Source organism: Heptranchias perlo, chromosome 8 (genome assembly GCF_035084215.1).
Source record: "Heptranchias perlo isolate sHepPer1 chromosome 8, sHepPer1.hap1, whole genome shotgun sequence".
Classification (NCBI taxonomy): Eukaryota; Metazoa; Chordata; class Chondrichthyes; order Hexanchiformes; family Hexanchidae; genus Heptranchias; species Heptranchias perlo.
Genome location: NC_090332.1, coordinates 91,837,273 through 91,852,283, shown reverse-complemented (window position 1 = coordinate 91,852,283; position 15,011 = coordinate 91,837,273). Strand labels below are relative to the sequence as shown.

Here is a 15,011-nt window from a genome sequence, read left to right as displayed (position 1 = left end):
TCCTCTCTCCTCAGATGCTGCCTGACCTGCTGAGTGTTTCCAGCATTTTCTGTTTTAATTTTTTTTTAAACTTGCTGCTTTATAAATCTCAAATAATCCAATGTAGTACTCAAGAAATGAACACTTGCTTGTGACCGAAACTATATTTCAATTCCATTGCCCAACATTCAATGGAGTTTACCAAAATACTTAAAGTGTATCAAAAGGACAGTAGTTAGAATACCAACAATACAGATGAAAAACATTAGTTTAAAAATGCCCATTTTCAATGACAACAAAACAGGTTATACAGCTATTTCATAAAATGACAACGGTGATTGTTGGTCCTTTGCGTTTGAATGAAATGATACTGTTCCCGTGAAATGGAAGGCAAGGTCAATACAGAATACATCTTGCATCATTCTTTATCGCAATCTCTAACAGGGGAGGTGGCCGCGTCAGTGCTACTTTGCAAAAAACATTCTGTAAATGAAATTTCTCAAGGCTGAAAACAATTAGTCAAGCATTTGGAACACCACAAATTTAGGGAATTATTTAGAATGACTAAACTCTCCATGGATGTATTTAATCATCATCATTGTGACATTTGTACCTCAACTGCCCTCACCTTACATTGCACTTGAGCAGCTCATTTCAGAGTTACAGGAAGCCATGAAATTTATGGCATCCATTACAAATCATTTGAGATTTCACAGGAAAATCACTTTGCCTTGGGTAATCTTTTCAAAAACCCTGGATGCATGGCATTAAAACAATGTTGGATTCGCACATATCGACACCTTATTTTGTTAGTAATGAAACCTCCAAATTTACAAGGCTACAGCTTATAAATGGAATCCAAACTTTGTCACTAAATGCAGAATCATGAATAGTCCAGCAAAAAAATACCATCACTTCCCCATCTTCTACCATAAAACTGGAGATAGACAAGAATGCAAATAAAACACAATAACTGCCAAGAAAAGGCCACACTTTTCTACAGAAATTACCAAGCTAAATTCCTCTGACCAAGTGCACTCTTCCCAAGTGTAAGACATAATCCCACATACAGATTTTACAGCTTTCAATGAATAAAATAGGATTGTGTGTTTAAACACACAATCCTATTTTAGGCCAACGCAACAGAGAAATATTCCAGAGGACAGTTTTATGAGCAAAGTCCCTTTTGGCCAGCACTGTAAATGTATGGGAAATTAAATACACACAAGGGCTCACTGTAACCAATCTAGGCCACTTAAACTGTTCAAAATAACTCTTACTGATTATTACAAAGTTCTTTTTGCCAAGTCAAATGTTAGTTTGAAAATGGTAAACAAAAAGTTGCAAAATTAGAGACAGCAATTTAGGGGTACGCTCCAATCTAGTGCACTCACTGTTCCTGCCACCATCTCCTCTACACGGAGGAGACCAAAAGGAAATTAGGCGTCCACTTTATCAAGCGTCTCCGCAAGTGCAACCTTGACCTCCATGTGGCTCACTACTTTAAGTCTCCTTGTGATTGGTATAGCTGGAGAATCTCACCCCAATGCCTTTTTCTCATTTTTCCAACCTTGCTAAAACGTCTATTTATTTTTTAATATTCAGTTCTGATGAGGAGTGTACACCCAAAACATAACCATGTTTTCTATTTACAGATGCTGACCTCCTGTGTATTTCCAGCTTTTTCTATTTTTATTATAAAATTAGGTTGGGTTTTACATCATGACCTGGGTCATGAACTGACTGTGGCCAACCTACTCCAAGGCCTCTGTTAATGCACTGTGAGGTGGTATATGAAAGTGCCTCAGTAACTACTTTCTTCTACCTCCAAATCTCCCTCCTCCCCCCCGCCTCTTTTCAGTAACAATGCCAAGATCAGAAGCACAGCAGATTAGATGACTGAAACTTTGTGGCGCTACTTGGTCTCACCCATTTATATAATTCAGAATGAATTCTTACCGCTTGTGCAATCCACCTGAGCCAGGCTCGCTAACACTAAACTATAGCTTACCTTCAGGGTCCAGCAGTTTTTCTATTCCTAGGTGCTTTTTAGCCATATTAAAAGCATGCTCCAGCCGCCCCATTGCTGACATCTTTGTAACTTTATCCCAGCTGAACAAACCTGGTCTGGAAGAGAGACATGGTTTTAAAACAATGCTCAAACGAGAAACAAAATGACAAAGGGGGATAATTTTAAGTTATAAACAAAGTATGATGGGCACTGCCTAGATCTCTGAGCAATTGCCCCACATGGTATGGCACTGAGCCACATAGTGCCAGCAAGGTTCCAGCTTCAGTCCCTGATCTGTGCTCAATTTCAGCTAGTGCAGCCAAGGAGACGCTACAATTGGAGATCACTAAGCACCATCACCAGTCTCACCCCCACGGAAGTACATGTGTGGATGCCAGGTAATGGCAGGACTGTGCTCAGCTGGGATGACCCTCCAGTGGTCAAATAGCCGACAAGCACTTACTGATGAAGTAAAGAGAAGAGGAATAAACATTCATGATACTGACTGCATCCTCTTACTATACAGTATACATTATACAGCAACTTAAAAAGCAACGGTTCAGTTGAGTGGTTTATATTTATTGGATAATTGCATGCTACGGCAAAGTGGGGGTGGAGAGAGAAAGAGGAATAAAGGGAGCTGCTTTCCATACTTCTGACATTTATTTTTCAATTAAGGTTCACATTAGTTTCTTATAACTATAGTAAGTGCAACATAAAAAGTCCACTAAGTGGGCAAGAACCTCTCCCTATTAAGATCCTAAAAAGTTTCAAAAGCAAAAGTTTATTATATATTAATTTACTGCCAATACAGTAGATCTGGGTCATTTCCTCTCTTACAGTTGGGGTGAATTTTGAGTGAAAGTAACACTAACTTACCCACTGTCTGTTTAAATTCATACAAGCAAAAACATAATTCCTTACAGTCCCACATAATATCTTCTGTGTTATGTACAAACCAAAGCTCACAATAAAGAGGATCTTTATCCTAAATAGCAGTTATCAAATGTAATAAAATCAGCAGGTATTTGGGCACCATGCAACTGCCAACAAAAAACTCTAGCTCCCATGATGGCACAGCAAGTTTATCGAGCAAGTAGCCGAGTTCCACAACCCAATAAGTTTCAGGTTCGATCGCTGGTTTGTGTTAAATTAGATGATCTCAGCCAGCTAATATTTGGGACGCTACAACTGGAACTGGATTTGGGAGGGAAAAAACTGGCAAGGGGTCTCACTTCTATCCAATGACCACTGCTGGATGCGAATGGGTGTGGATGTCGGGTGGAGGCAGAGCTGGGCTCGGCTATGATGCCTCCACAGTTGAATAGCCTGCCAACATCTATCATCAAGACCTGCCCATCAATAATGGCATCTTGGACACCAACTCCTGTGCAGGAGAAAGGAGGGGGAAAAAAAGCCAGATTCTAAAAACTTGAACTCCATCTAACAAATCAGACAAACATTATGCTTTTGGACTTTTGGCACTCAATGTGAGGAAAATGAGCTAAAAAGCCACTTCACAAAGGGAGCCTTCACTCCCTACAAACCAGATGCCCAATAACTAGGTAATAACTGTATCGAGCCCAAGGTTTGAACAGAAATCCCAGCCACTGTACTCGGCATACCGGCTATATCACGTGGCCTCACATGATTTCTAGGGGAATCAAGGGATATGGGGATCGGGCGGGAAAGTAGAGTTGAGGTCGAAGATCAGCCATGATCTGATTGAATGGCGGAGCAGGCTCGAGGAGCCGTATGGCCTACTCCTGCTCCAATTTCTTATGTTCTTAGGTTCTATGAACAAGGAAAGCAATAGGACTGTGGTTTAGCCTATAAGCTACCAAACAGATTTAGTAACAGTAAATAGATAAGTAGACAGTATCAAAACAAACAGATCTGCAGTAATCTACAAACTTAATTACTCTTCCTCAGATATATAAAAGAAGTTGTGTCTCCTGCACTAAAAATCAAGTAAAACTTAGCCTGAACCAAAGACCCTGATCATAACCTTACATGGGCATTTGCTAACCTTTCACAGGGATTTGCTGCTAACTTTCCATGGAACCCCTTTGTCCCCTTCTCTCTACAGTGGCTGCAAAAGGACCGAAAAACTGATCTGGGACTTGGATCTAATTTCAAAATCCTCTATAGTTTGACTGGAACAAAGGAAATGAACAATGTATCTCTCAAACTCAAATAAAGCTTCCAATCAAACATATATTTTAAATGACACAAAATATGTTTGTATTTCAATTGAATGGGTTGGCCCCTATGCCTGGGAACAAATTAACCTGTTCCAAACAAAAACTTTAGATAAACTGTGAGATGTTCCTTCATCCAAGAACAATGGTAACAATAAACATTTGGATATCCATGCCTTCCTGAATTATAAGGCTGATGTGCATTAGCCAGATTGGGTCATTCTTCAATTGAACCTGGTTTTAACCATTATGACCCTCACCAAAAAGGAAGTAAATAACAGCACAGAGAAAAATGGTTCAGTTTTGTCAGAAGGAAAACATAATACATTACAATTCTGAAATAGTGTAACGACAGATCAAATTGAATTTTAATTTGCAACTACATTCACAAAAAAATCCATCCTTCTTCTTTTAACAAGTCTTTCTATCAACCAGCTACCTGACTATCCAAGTTTTTTTTTAACAAGTAGAAAGAGACAAGGCAATGGGTTTAAAAGTAAAATTTCAACTAGTAATCATTTGGTGTCACAGATAATATCTGGATCAAACAAACCTCTGGTACAAGTAGCATAGTATCCTAGTACACATCTACTTGTCTAATTATTGACTGATACCTACTTGTGTCTATGAAGAATGGCATTGAAAGCAAGTCCATCAGCCCAGCTGGTTGTAAAATTCAGAACGTTAACTTGTTTGTAGGGTCGGGTTGACTGGCGGACCCAGCTCAACAGAATCTTCTCACTGTTTGTCTGCTGCAGATCTGACATTATAGCTTTCATTATATCTTTGACCTGTACCAAATAATATATAATTAGCCAAGTTAAAACAACTCGTGAGAGGTTAAAGTTAGACCACTTCAATCTCTGGCAGAAGCTAGGGAAAGAAAAATATCTGTTCAGCCGGCTCAACCATTAGGTGCACATTTAGTACCCACAGAGACCATTTCACTCTCTCTATCTGCTGTCTATTACGCTTCAGTCAAGTCTACCTTCACTGCTCTGGATGGTGATCGATTCATACGTGAGGAGTTACTCTTTAAAGTTTAGCTGGTGGCTTCCTTAGTTTCAGGTGCAGAAGCTGCATCAGAACCCTTCAGTAGATAAACAACCGATGGATTGAGCTTGTAACTGTTTACTCACCTGCCAGTGTAGAATGATACTCCAAATAAGCCCAAGTGTCAGTTTATGGTTTCCATCGACAATATCAGTTCCCCCTATATTTACCAGCTCCACCTAGGGGAGGGAAGGAAAAGGAGTGAATTTTACATCACGATAGAAACTAAAATCTTTTAAGATTCACTAAGTTTTACATCTCAAAAGTTAATCTCAAAGGACAGCAACATTTAAAGTTCATCTCAAAGGAGAGCTACTACGTTATACTGGAATGTTCTTACAAAGAACCGGCACGGGCTCGATGGGCTGAATGGCCTCCTTTGTTGCTGTAACCATTCTTGATTCTGCTGAATCAAAGAACTCACATTAGCGACCGTGTGCAAGTCTTCAATTGCTGGTTGGAGATGCACACATCAGAGAACCAGCCAGATAGTTATGAACAGAAAATCACCAGTATTTTAAGGTTAAATCTATCACTCCACTTTTATCAAATGATTTCATAAGCTATAAAGTTAGCATGCATTCCTTGAACTGATAGTTTAACGTACTAACCAGAAATGGCATTACATTTTTTAAATCTTCACATGATTTTAATTTTCCTTCTAAAATACTGTAATTATAATCCATTGCTGATTTTCTTTTGAAAGGGTAATTTGAAAAGTTTAATAGTGTTTAATTCTGCTTGCTGCCTCTAAATTAGGCTATAATGCTCATTATTCAGGAAAAAAGTACATGCACATTGTGAAGTCACTATGGCTTGTCACTGTACTTGCAGGTCAATTGTCTACAACATTTGGTTTTGTCAGTATACCTGCTCAGATAAAGAGAAAAATAATCTGGCAACAAATTATGCAATTTGATATCAAATGCAAACAAATAATAGTCCACTTTTTCACTCAAAAAATATTTGAACAGCACAGGATTTTTAAAAAAATCCTTAAAGCTTGACTCACTGAACCGATGCTAAATCAACAGTTAAAGTTTGTGTAGCAGACAGGGATTAAGAGTTTGGTGAAAAAAATAGCTGACAGGTAACCCTTTAGCTATAACATTGAGTCACTAAACTCCCCAAAACTCACCATGAGTTCTTGCAGGAATTGGTCTTTAACAGAATTGTTTTCTTTTAGGGGATGGGGCTGTGGGAGAGGGAAAAGGGAGGCAGGTCCCAGGAACAGCCAATTACACTTCCTGATAAACCATATGAGAACATCCCTCCTCATCCAAAACAAAACAAAGGAGGGAGGGAAGGAGCAAAATTTCAGAGATGTAATGTTGCAAAATTGTAAAGTATTCTTGTATAAAAATGCGTTCGAATTTTAATACTTATCCAGACAATATAAAATGTATATAAAAATATTCAGCTGACATGTGTAAATTTGCAGCATCCAAATTCCCAAACATAAGGGTTAAAGGAGTATTTTTGAACGTGCGTTTGATGCTTTCAGTTAACGGCTGCCATACCAGACAGGTGCAATGAAATACTTGCAACCACAATGTTTTACTCAAACCTTAATGCAATATCAAGCACTAATTTGCACCTGATCATTTTCTATACTAATTATCTTTTCTCACAATCACATTTTAAGTGAAAGATTAATCAGTGAAAAATTAAGAAAATTTCAGCTGCTTCCAGAGAAAAATTTTAATAACCTTTAACACAACCTTGCAAAAGGCTGACAGCTTTCATTTTAAAATTTACACTGAAATGTTATCCTTGTAAACTAACCTCCCCCCATTAAACCAAAGGTATCCAAATTTCTGTGTTCATGGGCCACATCGATGCATACCACGGAGCATTGGGAGTTCCATAAAAAGCTTCAATCTATGTTCCCATTCATGTGCATATATCTCAAGTTGCTGATACAAATAGATCTTGGTGTCCTGATTTACGATTTATCCACCAATTTGGCCACAGTGCTAAAAACAGCCCTTTTCAAAACTCCGGGTCCACAAAATCCAAACAACACAAGAAATAAATACAAATCGGACTTATTTTTAGGTTGTCAAAGCTCAGAGACCACAAGTTGGACACCCCTGCATTAGACTACGTAAAAAGATGATTCTCAAAGTTACCAGATGCTGAAAAAAGTACAAGCGATGAAATGTAACCAAAATTTGAAAGATTAATAAGGAAGCATCCTGAAGGCAAAGATTAGTTATTTAAAACAATGACTCACATTATTCTGGTGTAGCACTTGTAGGGTTCGGTTGACATTGTTAAGAGCATGCACCCTGGTAGTGCCACGTTCCTTGGACTGTTGGAGAAAGAGGAATTTTAAAAAAGAAACATACCAAACTGAAGTGGAGGCTGTGAAAAAAATTAGCAAAATTGCATATTAGAATCACTATAAGCTGTGATCCCAAACTTGCTGCTGTAATTATAGTATGGGAACAGAGGAACAGAGCAATGAAAATAATAAACGTACAGCAGTTACTTAACACTCCTCAATATCATCAAAGCCAGTAAAAACTGCTCATGTGCTTCACAAAGAGTCAAAGCACATGCATGGATCATAAAACTTTCCTGTGCTTTAGCCACCAACTATTTCCATGGTTTCGAGTTTAAATTCTCTCCACCAATCTAAATCAAGTACTAAATCTGAGGTGATGAAATGGTAATCACACACGTCACCTGGTTTGGGAAAATTGTTTATTCCTGTTCGTACTAAAAACAAAGGCCAAGACACCTAAAAAAGTTGTCACACAGATACATTGGTGTGGAACAAGCAACCTTAATGGAAAATACACAGACACGTTAAGTGCTGCTACATAAGTGAGAACACAAAGCTGTAACCAGAAAAAAGTGCAACAGATGTAGGCAAACTGTAGTAAAGGCAAGTGGGCTCCTAGACAATTCAAACAATAAGCACAATGAATACATAGGAGAACCACCTTTAAAACTGAATTACTAAACTCATGACTCAAATCCAATGCTGACAGAAGAACCTATTCTACAAAATCAACAGTAGAGTGAAAACACACACTAACCTCCTAAACATGCTCACGTGCAAGACTCAATAAAATAGATTGCTGTCACACAATAAAACAATGCCCCCTCCCCCCCCCACCCCCAATTTAAGCTCAATTTAATTGAGCCCTTTTAATCTGCATAAATATTAAAATTGATGCATTTTGAGGTTCTATCTACAGTGGCTTTCAGAAAACAGAATGTTTCAGCGGAAGCGAGCAGAGCTAGGATGATGCAGGGGTGTTCCAAAACACGCTGCACCGCGGGCGATGCAGGGGTGTTCCAAAACACGCTGCACCGCGGGCGATGCAGGGGTGTTCCAAAACACGCTGCACCGCGGGCGATGCAGGGGTGTTCCAAAACACGCTGCACCGCGGGCGATGCAGGGGTGTTCCAAAACACGCTGCACCGCGGGCGATGCAGGGGTGTTCCAAAACACGCTGCACCGCGGGCGATGCAGGGGTGTTCCAAAACACGTTGCACCGCGGGCGATGCAGGGGTGTTCCAAAACACGCTGCACCGCGGGCGATGCAGGGGTGTTCCAAAACACGCTGCACCGCGGGCGATGCAGGGGTGTTCCAAAACACGCTGCACCGCGGGCGATGCAGGGGTGTTCCAAAACACGCTGCACCGCGGGCGATGCAGGGGGCTGCACAGTTCCACAGACTGAATTCCTATTCTCCTCCAGCCAGTCGTGGGGAGGTTTGCCTGGCACCTGAGACAGCGAGAAGAATAGCCTGCCAACTCACTTGTTTAGGTTCACACATGAAGAACGGCTTCCTGAGGGAGATACAGCCCTCTTGGAACTGTGTCCCAGCAAGAGGCAGCACTTTCAGGAGGGGAGAAAACTGAATGGACAAAGAAATAGCAATCGTTTAAAAAGAGAGATAAGAATCACACAGTGGAAATGGTAGCAAAAACTAAACCAGTCTCCATTCATCGCACAGTCAGTATCATACTGGCCTTAGCATGGGGACCAGCCCAGGAAGCTAGGGAGTGAATCAAAAATCAGATGAAGCTCATTTTGCACTGAACAATTTTATAATTCTTGAAGGTTTAATATCAGCCACATGGGAGAAAAAAAAAGTCAATCGAGATGTAATTGATGATTACTTTAAGGAGCGTGTGTGATTTCTATTTAGAACTCGGGGGCAGGGGGGGTGCAACTTTGGTGGACTGAGAGTCAGGGGTGCAAGGTTATCACTACTGGTGCAGAACGCCTTGCACATAAACACAAAAACTTTAAAATCTTTAGTACAAATGTAAATACTAACTTTTTAAAAATCCTCTCTTAAGCTGTCTAAAGGCATCCCATTCTTTTCAACATTAATCTAGCCAGGCATGGGATAATGGAAGTTACAGTCACAGCTGGCGACAAAGTTTTTGCATTCTCCAGATAGCCCTCATAGATGTTAATCTACAGAACAAAACTGCCTCTATCTAAAACTATGTGTACCATAAGATATTGGAGTTTGAAGTTCTGCAGCATGATCAAACCATAAGATAGAGGGCAGAACCTCAGTGCCACAAATGGTAACTGTTCAAATAAAAATGATATCAATCAGAGTAGAAAGTGTTCTATTCTGCATCGCGTATACAGCAAGTGCGCAGTTTTTAAAATAAAAACTCCTCACCAACACTTGTCCCGCAAGTCCTTCCAGAAGATCTAAGAGCTTCCGGCCATCGCGGAGGTCAGCAAATAGATCCTTGATTGGTGGCTTTCCACCCTGTAGCGGAAACACAAAATCAGAAAATGCCCATTTTTAAACAACATGCTGGAGAAGTGGTCTTTGAAGTGGACTTCAGAACTTGCCCAGATCACAGCTGCATCTCGGAGGAAGTATGCAAGTTCGTTCACGCATGATATCCATTGATGAAAGTAGATTTTTAAATCACTATGAAAGTCTTATCTTAACTCTAGGTGAGATACAGTAAGTAACCTTCATAACAAAACTGATGGATGAACAAAAAGAGCATTTTTCTCCCCCGAATATTTACAGTTGAGACATTATATTCCCAGAATCCTGTAAAATATTACTATGAAAACAGACTTACAAGTACACCAGGCAGAAGGAGCTGTTTAGTGGCTGTGATACCCGGCCAAGGCTGCCTTCACCACTGTTGATTTTAGTAGTTTCCAGGGTGAAAACTCACTTTTCAGAGCAGCTCTTTGATTCGGCAAATTCTTGTTCCCATACAGTTAATGATTTGCACCAAGACATTAAAAATTAATTCTATAGTTTACTTCAACTCAGTCATCTAGTTGTCAAGCAAAATAGAGCTAGGTTTTCTAATCACAGGTTCAGAAATCATTCTAGAACATGGTGACATCTAGCTCCCCAACAACTCAGGAGGTTCTCTAGTTTAACGCAGTCTGTGCTGAATTAGCTGATCACAATGAGCTAGCCTTACTTCATTGACCATGTTTTCAGTCACCTGCCCTAACCTTCCTCCAGCCACTGCTCGGTGTCCAATTTCATTTCTCACTTTGGGGCGTTTTACTACATTGAAGGTGTGTCACATAAATACAAGTAGTTACTCTCATCAGATGAAACATAAGGACATTAAATACTACCATTGTATTCACTTACTGCCAAGTTTTCACTGACTATACCCAGCAGAGATTTGAAATTAAGCACATGGGCTACCCAGTTTGGAACTGAGCCATAACAGACCAATCAGGTCCCTGGTTTAGTCTCTGCACAGTGGCGAATTAGCAGATCTCACCTGGAGCAGCAGTCAGATACTAAAAGTATCCTCAGCACATGAGACGTGTGGAGTGTGGAGAAGAGAAAGAGGGAGAACGGGGGGGAAATCCAAAGTTCTCATTTCTGTGGGATGGAACTCAGGTGACAACAGCGTTGAGCTTAGCTGTACCACCCCCATGGGTGAATAGTAATCCAAACCTGACTGACTAGAAGCATACACAAAGAATGGCCATTTGGGCGAGGTACCAGCGGGCAGATAACATCTGTGGGACCACACCCCAAGCTTGAATCTGTCTCTTCTAAGAAGGAAGAACAAAAAAGAAATGCCCCAATCAATAAGCAAATGATCCCGGTAAACAGGGATCATTAAAAAGCTTTTCAAAAAATTAAGATCAGGGAGATACTCTACGACAAGAATTTGTCCGCATTGCATTCTCCTTTAATTCTCCCCACATTAGGTTTTTATAACATTTTGTGCCAATAGTGAATATCTTGCATGTTCCAGTACACTTTCACAGCATTGAACAAAAAAAGTAATTTTTTTTTAAAAAAGTATCACAGTGGAAACGTTAGCAATCACTGAATTGGGTTAGGGCAGGCAACTTCCTCTTGCGTCCAGGCTCCAAGCATTCTGTATATGTGACTGCCTGCTGAACGCAATATGCTGCCTGTGGGCCTGTCTGGTCCCAGCATCTGTACTGCACGTGTGGGCACACAGAACATTACTTGTGCGGTGTGCACTAACTGCACTTCCCCAAGTGATGAGATCGTGCTGTTCATGGTTAAACTGCTGCTCTCGAGACTGCTGTTCATGGTTAAACTCTCTGCTCTCGAGACTGCTGTTCATGGTTAAACTCTCTGCTCTCGAGACTGCTGTTCATGGTTAAACTCTCTGCTCTCGAGACTGCTGTTCATGGTTAAACTGCTGCTCATGGTTAAGCTTTCTGCTCTCGAGACTGTGCGCTCATGGTTAAACTTTCTGTCCCCAAGGCTATGTTGGTCATGGTTAAGCTTTCTGCTCTCGAGACTGGTGCGCATGATTAAACTGCTGCTGCTCTCGAGACTGTGCACTCATGGTTAAACCACTGTGCTTGAGACTGTGGTGCTTGGGTTAAATTGAGTTCTCTTCTCAGGATGTGCAGCTTAGCATTAAACTGGCTGCTCTCAAGGTCGATTCTTGCCATTAAATTTAAACGGAAACTGATACAATTCAGGAAAACTCCACAAAATACCAATTTCTCCATTTTTGAAAAAGACTCGCATGCAGTACCAGCGTTGGAATGCAACACAGGCACTGCCCGCTACCTTTGACTGAAATCCTGGTGTCTGCATGTACAATCGACAATGCCATATACTGCAGCACTTTGATTACGTTGTAGGATTGTTTTACCCAATTCACTAGTTACTCAGTGACATCACCAGATTTTAAAATGCATTTCCATATATATCGATTGCAACTTCGACCTTCCATCATCCTGTACATTATCCAGTAGAACAAAATGAGTGGGGGGACATCAGTAAAATTTTCTAAAACTATTCTTTCCAAGATTTGAGCCGGTCAACCTTCTTGTTTTACACAGCTCAACAGTGCCAAAGACATCATTTACACTCTGGAAACCACCAGCTTCAGGACTGGAAGAGGAATACCAGAGCAGGAGTCCAAACTACAGACTACATGTGGTTCCCTACTCCTGCCAATTTGTGCTTATATTTCTTACTGTCTAGTTTGTCCTATTTAAATTTCATGGGCCTGGGATTTGAAAAGGGTTTTTTTTTTAAAAAACACTGTTGCCACATTAGTAGGTAATACTAAATCTGAAAGAAAAGAAAGTTGTTGCATTTATATAGCACCTTTCAAATCCTTAGGATGTCCCAAAGTGCTTCACAACCAAATAATTACTTCTGAAGTTGTAATGTAGAGAAATGCAGCAGTCAATTTACACACAGCAAGGGCCCACAAACAACAATGAGATGAATGATCAGATAATCTGTTTTTGGCAGTGTTGGCCGCAGAGGAATGCCAGGCAGGACAGTGGGAGAACTCCCTACTCTTCTCTGAATAGTGTCACAGGGTCTTTTACACCCACCTAAACAGGCACCGTGGATAATGCAACACTCCCTTCCGTACTGCAATGAAGTGTCAGTCTAGGTCATGTGCTCAACTCCTGGAGTGGAGGTTGAACCCACAACCCTCCAACTCTGAATGCCACAATCTGTTAATATCAGCAACCTGAGGTGTGCAAATTAATGGAAACACTGACTTAAACTTTATACATGGCCATGAGGTTCTACACTGGAGGGCTCAATTCAACATAGTGTGCATAATGATTGATGACAGGAGCCAGTTTAGTCTATACTGCACTAATGCACAGCTACAGAAAATAACTTATTTGTTAAATAGCTCAATCGATGTAATATGTAGGTTCTCGTGTGCAGTTAGAGCAGAAATACATTGATTTGCTGTACGTGTAGATTCAGTTACATATTCAAAGAGATTTTTGTTTAAAAAGCTCCAAATTCTTCAAAAACTAGAGCAAAGAATAAATAAAGAGAGCACTTTCACACGGGAATAGATGAGAAATATTTTGGGAGATCTGCTCTACAATGAACTGTAACCAGTTCTATTCCTGGGAAACTTTGTTTTTCTCAAGACAAAAAAATTCCCATTCCCTACAAATTTGTTTTCCCTTCAGACATTTGCCCCCACTTAGTGGTTCTCACATGAATGTCCTGTTTCACTAACCATCCTAGTCCCCTCCCCTACTGGCGTTATTTTTTTTTTGATGTCTCCGTTAAGACCTCAGGCATCTTATGCCTTTTCCCCACCTGATGTACAACTTGCTCAACTGATGGACAGAACTTACACAATAGCAACCTGGTGTTAATCATCTTGGATTTCTCTCTCCTCTCCTCTCCCCACCCCCCCCCCCCACCCACCCTCAACCTCTCAGGACCCTGAGGGGGAAAACACCTCAGTTATTCTAATTACTTTTCCCAATAGCTCAGCTGGGATTTAAAATGCATGGGAAAAATAAGTCTATTGTAGTCCTACTATATCACGAGTACTCAGCTGGCCAGCTACATCCCAGTAAATGCATTGGTACAACAATCTTTAATGAGTGTATCAGGGGTCAATCTTATCTGATTGAAACAGCATCAGCACGAGTGTCAAACAGCAGAGATGATGTTAAACCTTCGCTTCAAATTCCACAAGTTGCTAAAGTGCTAGAAATCTGGAAGATTTTCAAGATGTGGAGAAATTAGGTCCATTTCAAATCACTGTGCCACATTGCATTGGAACAACAGCACACCCAACACATCAAGGCTGCAGCTTGCCAGATCTCTTAACAGGAACTGGACAGGAAGTGGCTACGCCATGGAAAAATTTGAGGGGAAAGAAAAAGTGCAAATTCCCAGCACTTGATGACACTCAGACAACGGCACTGAAAAATAGAACTATAAACAAATATGGAATTCTACTCCCAGAAATAATAGACAATAGGTCACACTGTGCGCTCCCAACTTCAGTACGATAGACCAAGCTGCAGAGCAGTGTTCCAGTAACGTCACCCAGAATTTCAAAAAATTGCACAGTAAAATCTGTCTCCCCCACACAGTAAACCACAGCCACGGAGTAAATGAACAAACATTTCTGTCCAGTTCATTCAAGCAGTTTTGCACACTATACAATAATTCTGAACAGTCTTATGTTGTCACAACACCAGGAAGTGGAGGTGCACCAGACAACAATGTTCAACTCTCGCACTGCATCTTAACATTACCTTTGCAAAACGTGCATTAATCCATTTTGTGAAGGTTTTCTTCTGTACATCATCATGTTCATCTGAAAAGAAAACAGAATACAACAGGTTGGCAGTTATCAAAACTAGTTCGCAAAGTCATGGGGTCTAGAACATGCAGTAAGCAGGTAAATCCGCCGTTACAATTCTGGGCTTCAAACTTCGATAAGCAATCCATCAATTTTTTTCATTTGCTAATTTCCAGCTCTCCTCTCACCTCTGGATTCTTTCC

At 40.6% G+C, this 15,011-nt stretch overlaps 1 protein-coding gene across 1 annotated transcript in view; it reads right to left on the bottom strand.

Annotated features, from left to right (window-relative positions):
* Window positions 1-15,011, bottom strand: part of utrn (utrophin) — a 664,298-nt gene that overhangs the window by 544,180 nt on the left and 105,107 nt on the right. The window contains exons 3-8 of the mRNA XM_067989572.1: window positions 14,762-14,823; window positions 9,906-9,998; window positions 7,481-7,558; window positions 5,331-5,423; window positions 4,810-4,982; window positions 1,991-2,106 (exon numbers count right to left, since the gene is read on the bottom strand). Coding sequence (XP_067845673.1) covers window positions 1,991-2,106; window positions 4,810-4,982; window positions 5,331-5,423; window positions 7,481-7,558; window positions 9,906-9,998; window positions 14,762-14,823 — 615 coding nt within the window. The remainder of the gene's footprint in view (window positions 1-1,990; window positions 2,107-4,809; window positions 4,983-5,330; window positions 5,424-7,480; window positions 7,559-9,905; window positions 9,999-14,761; window positions 14,824-15,011) is intronic.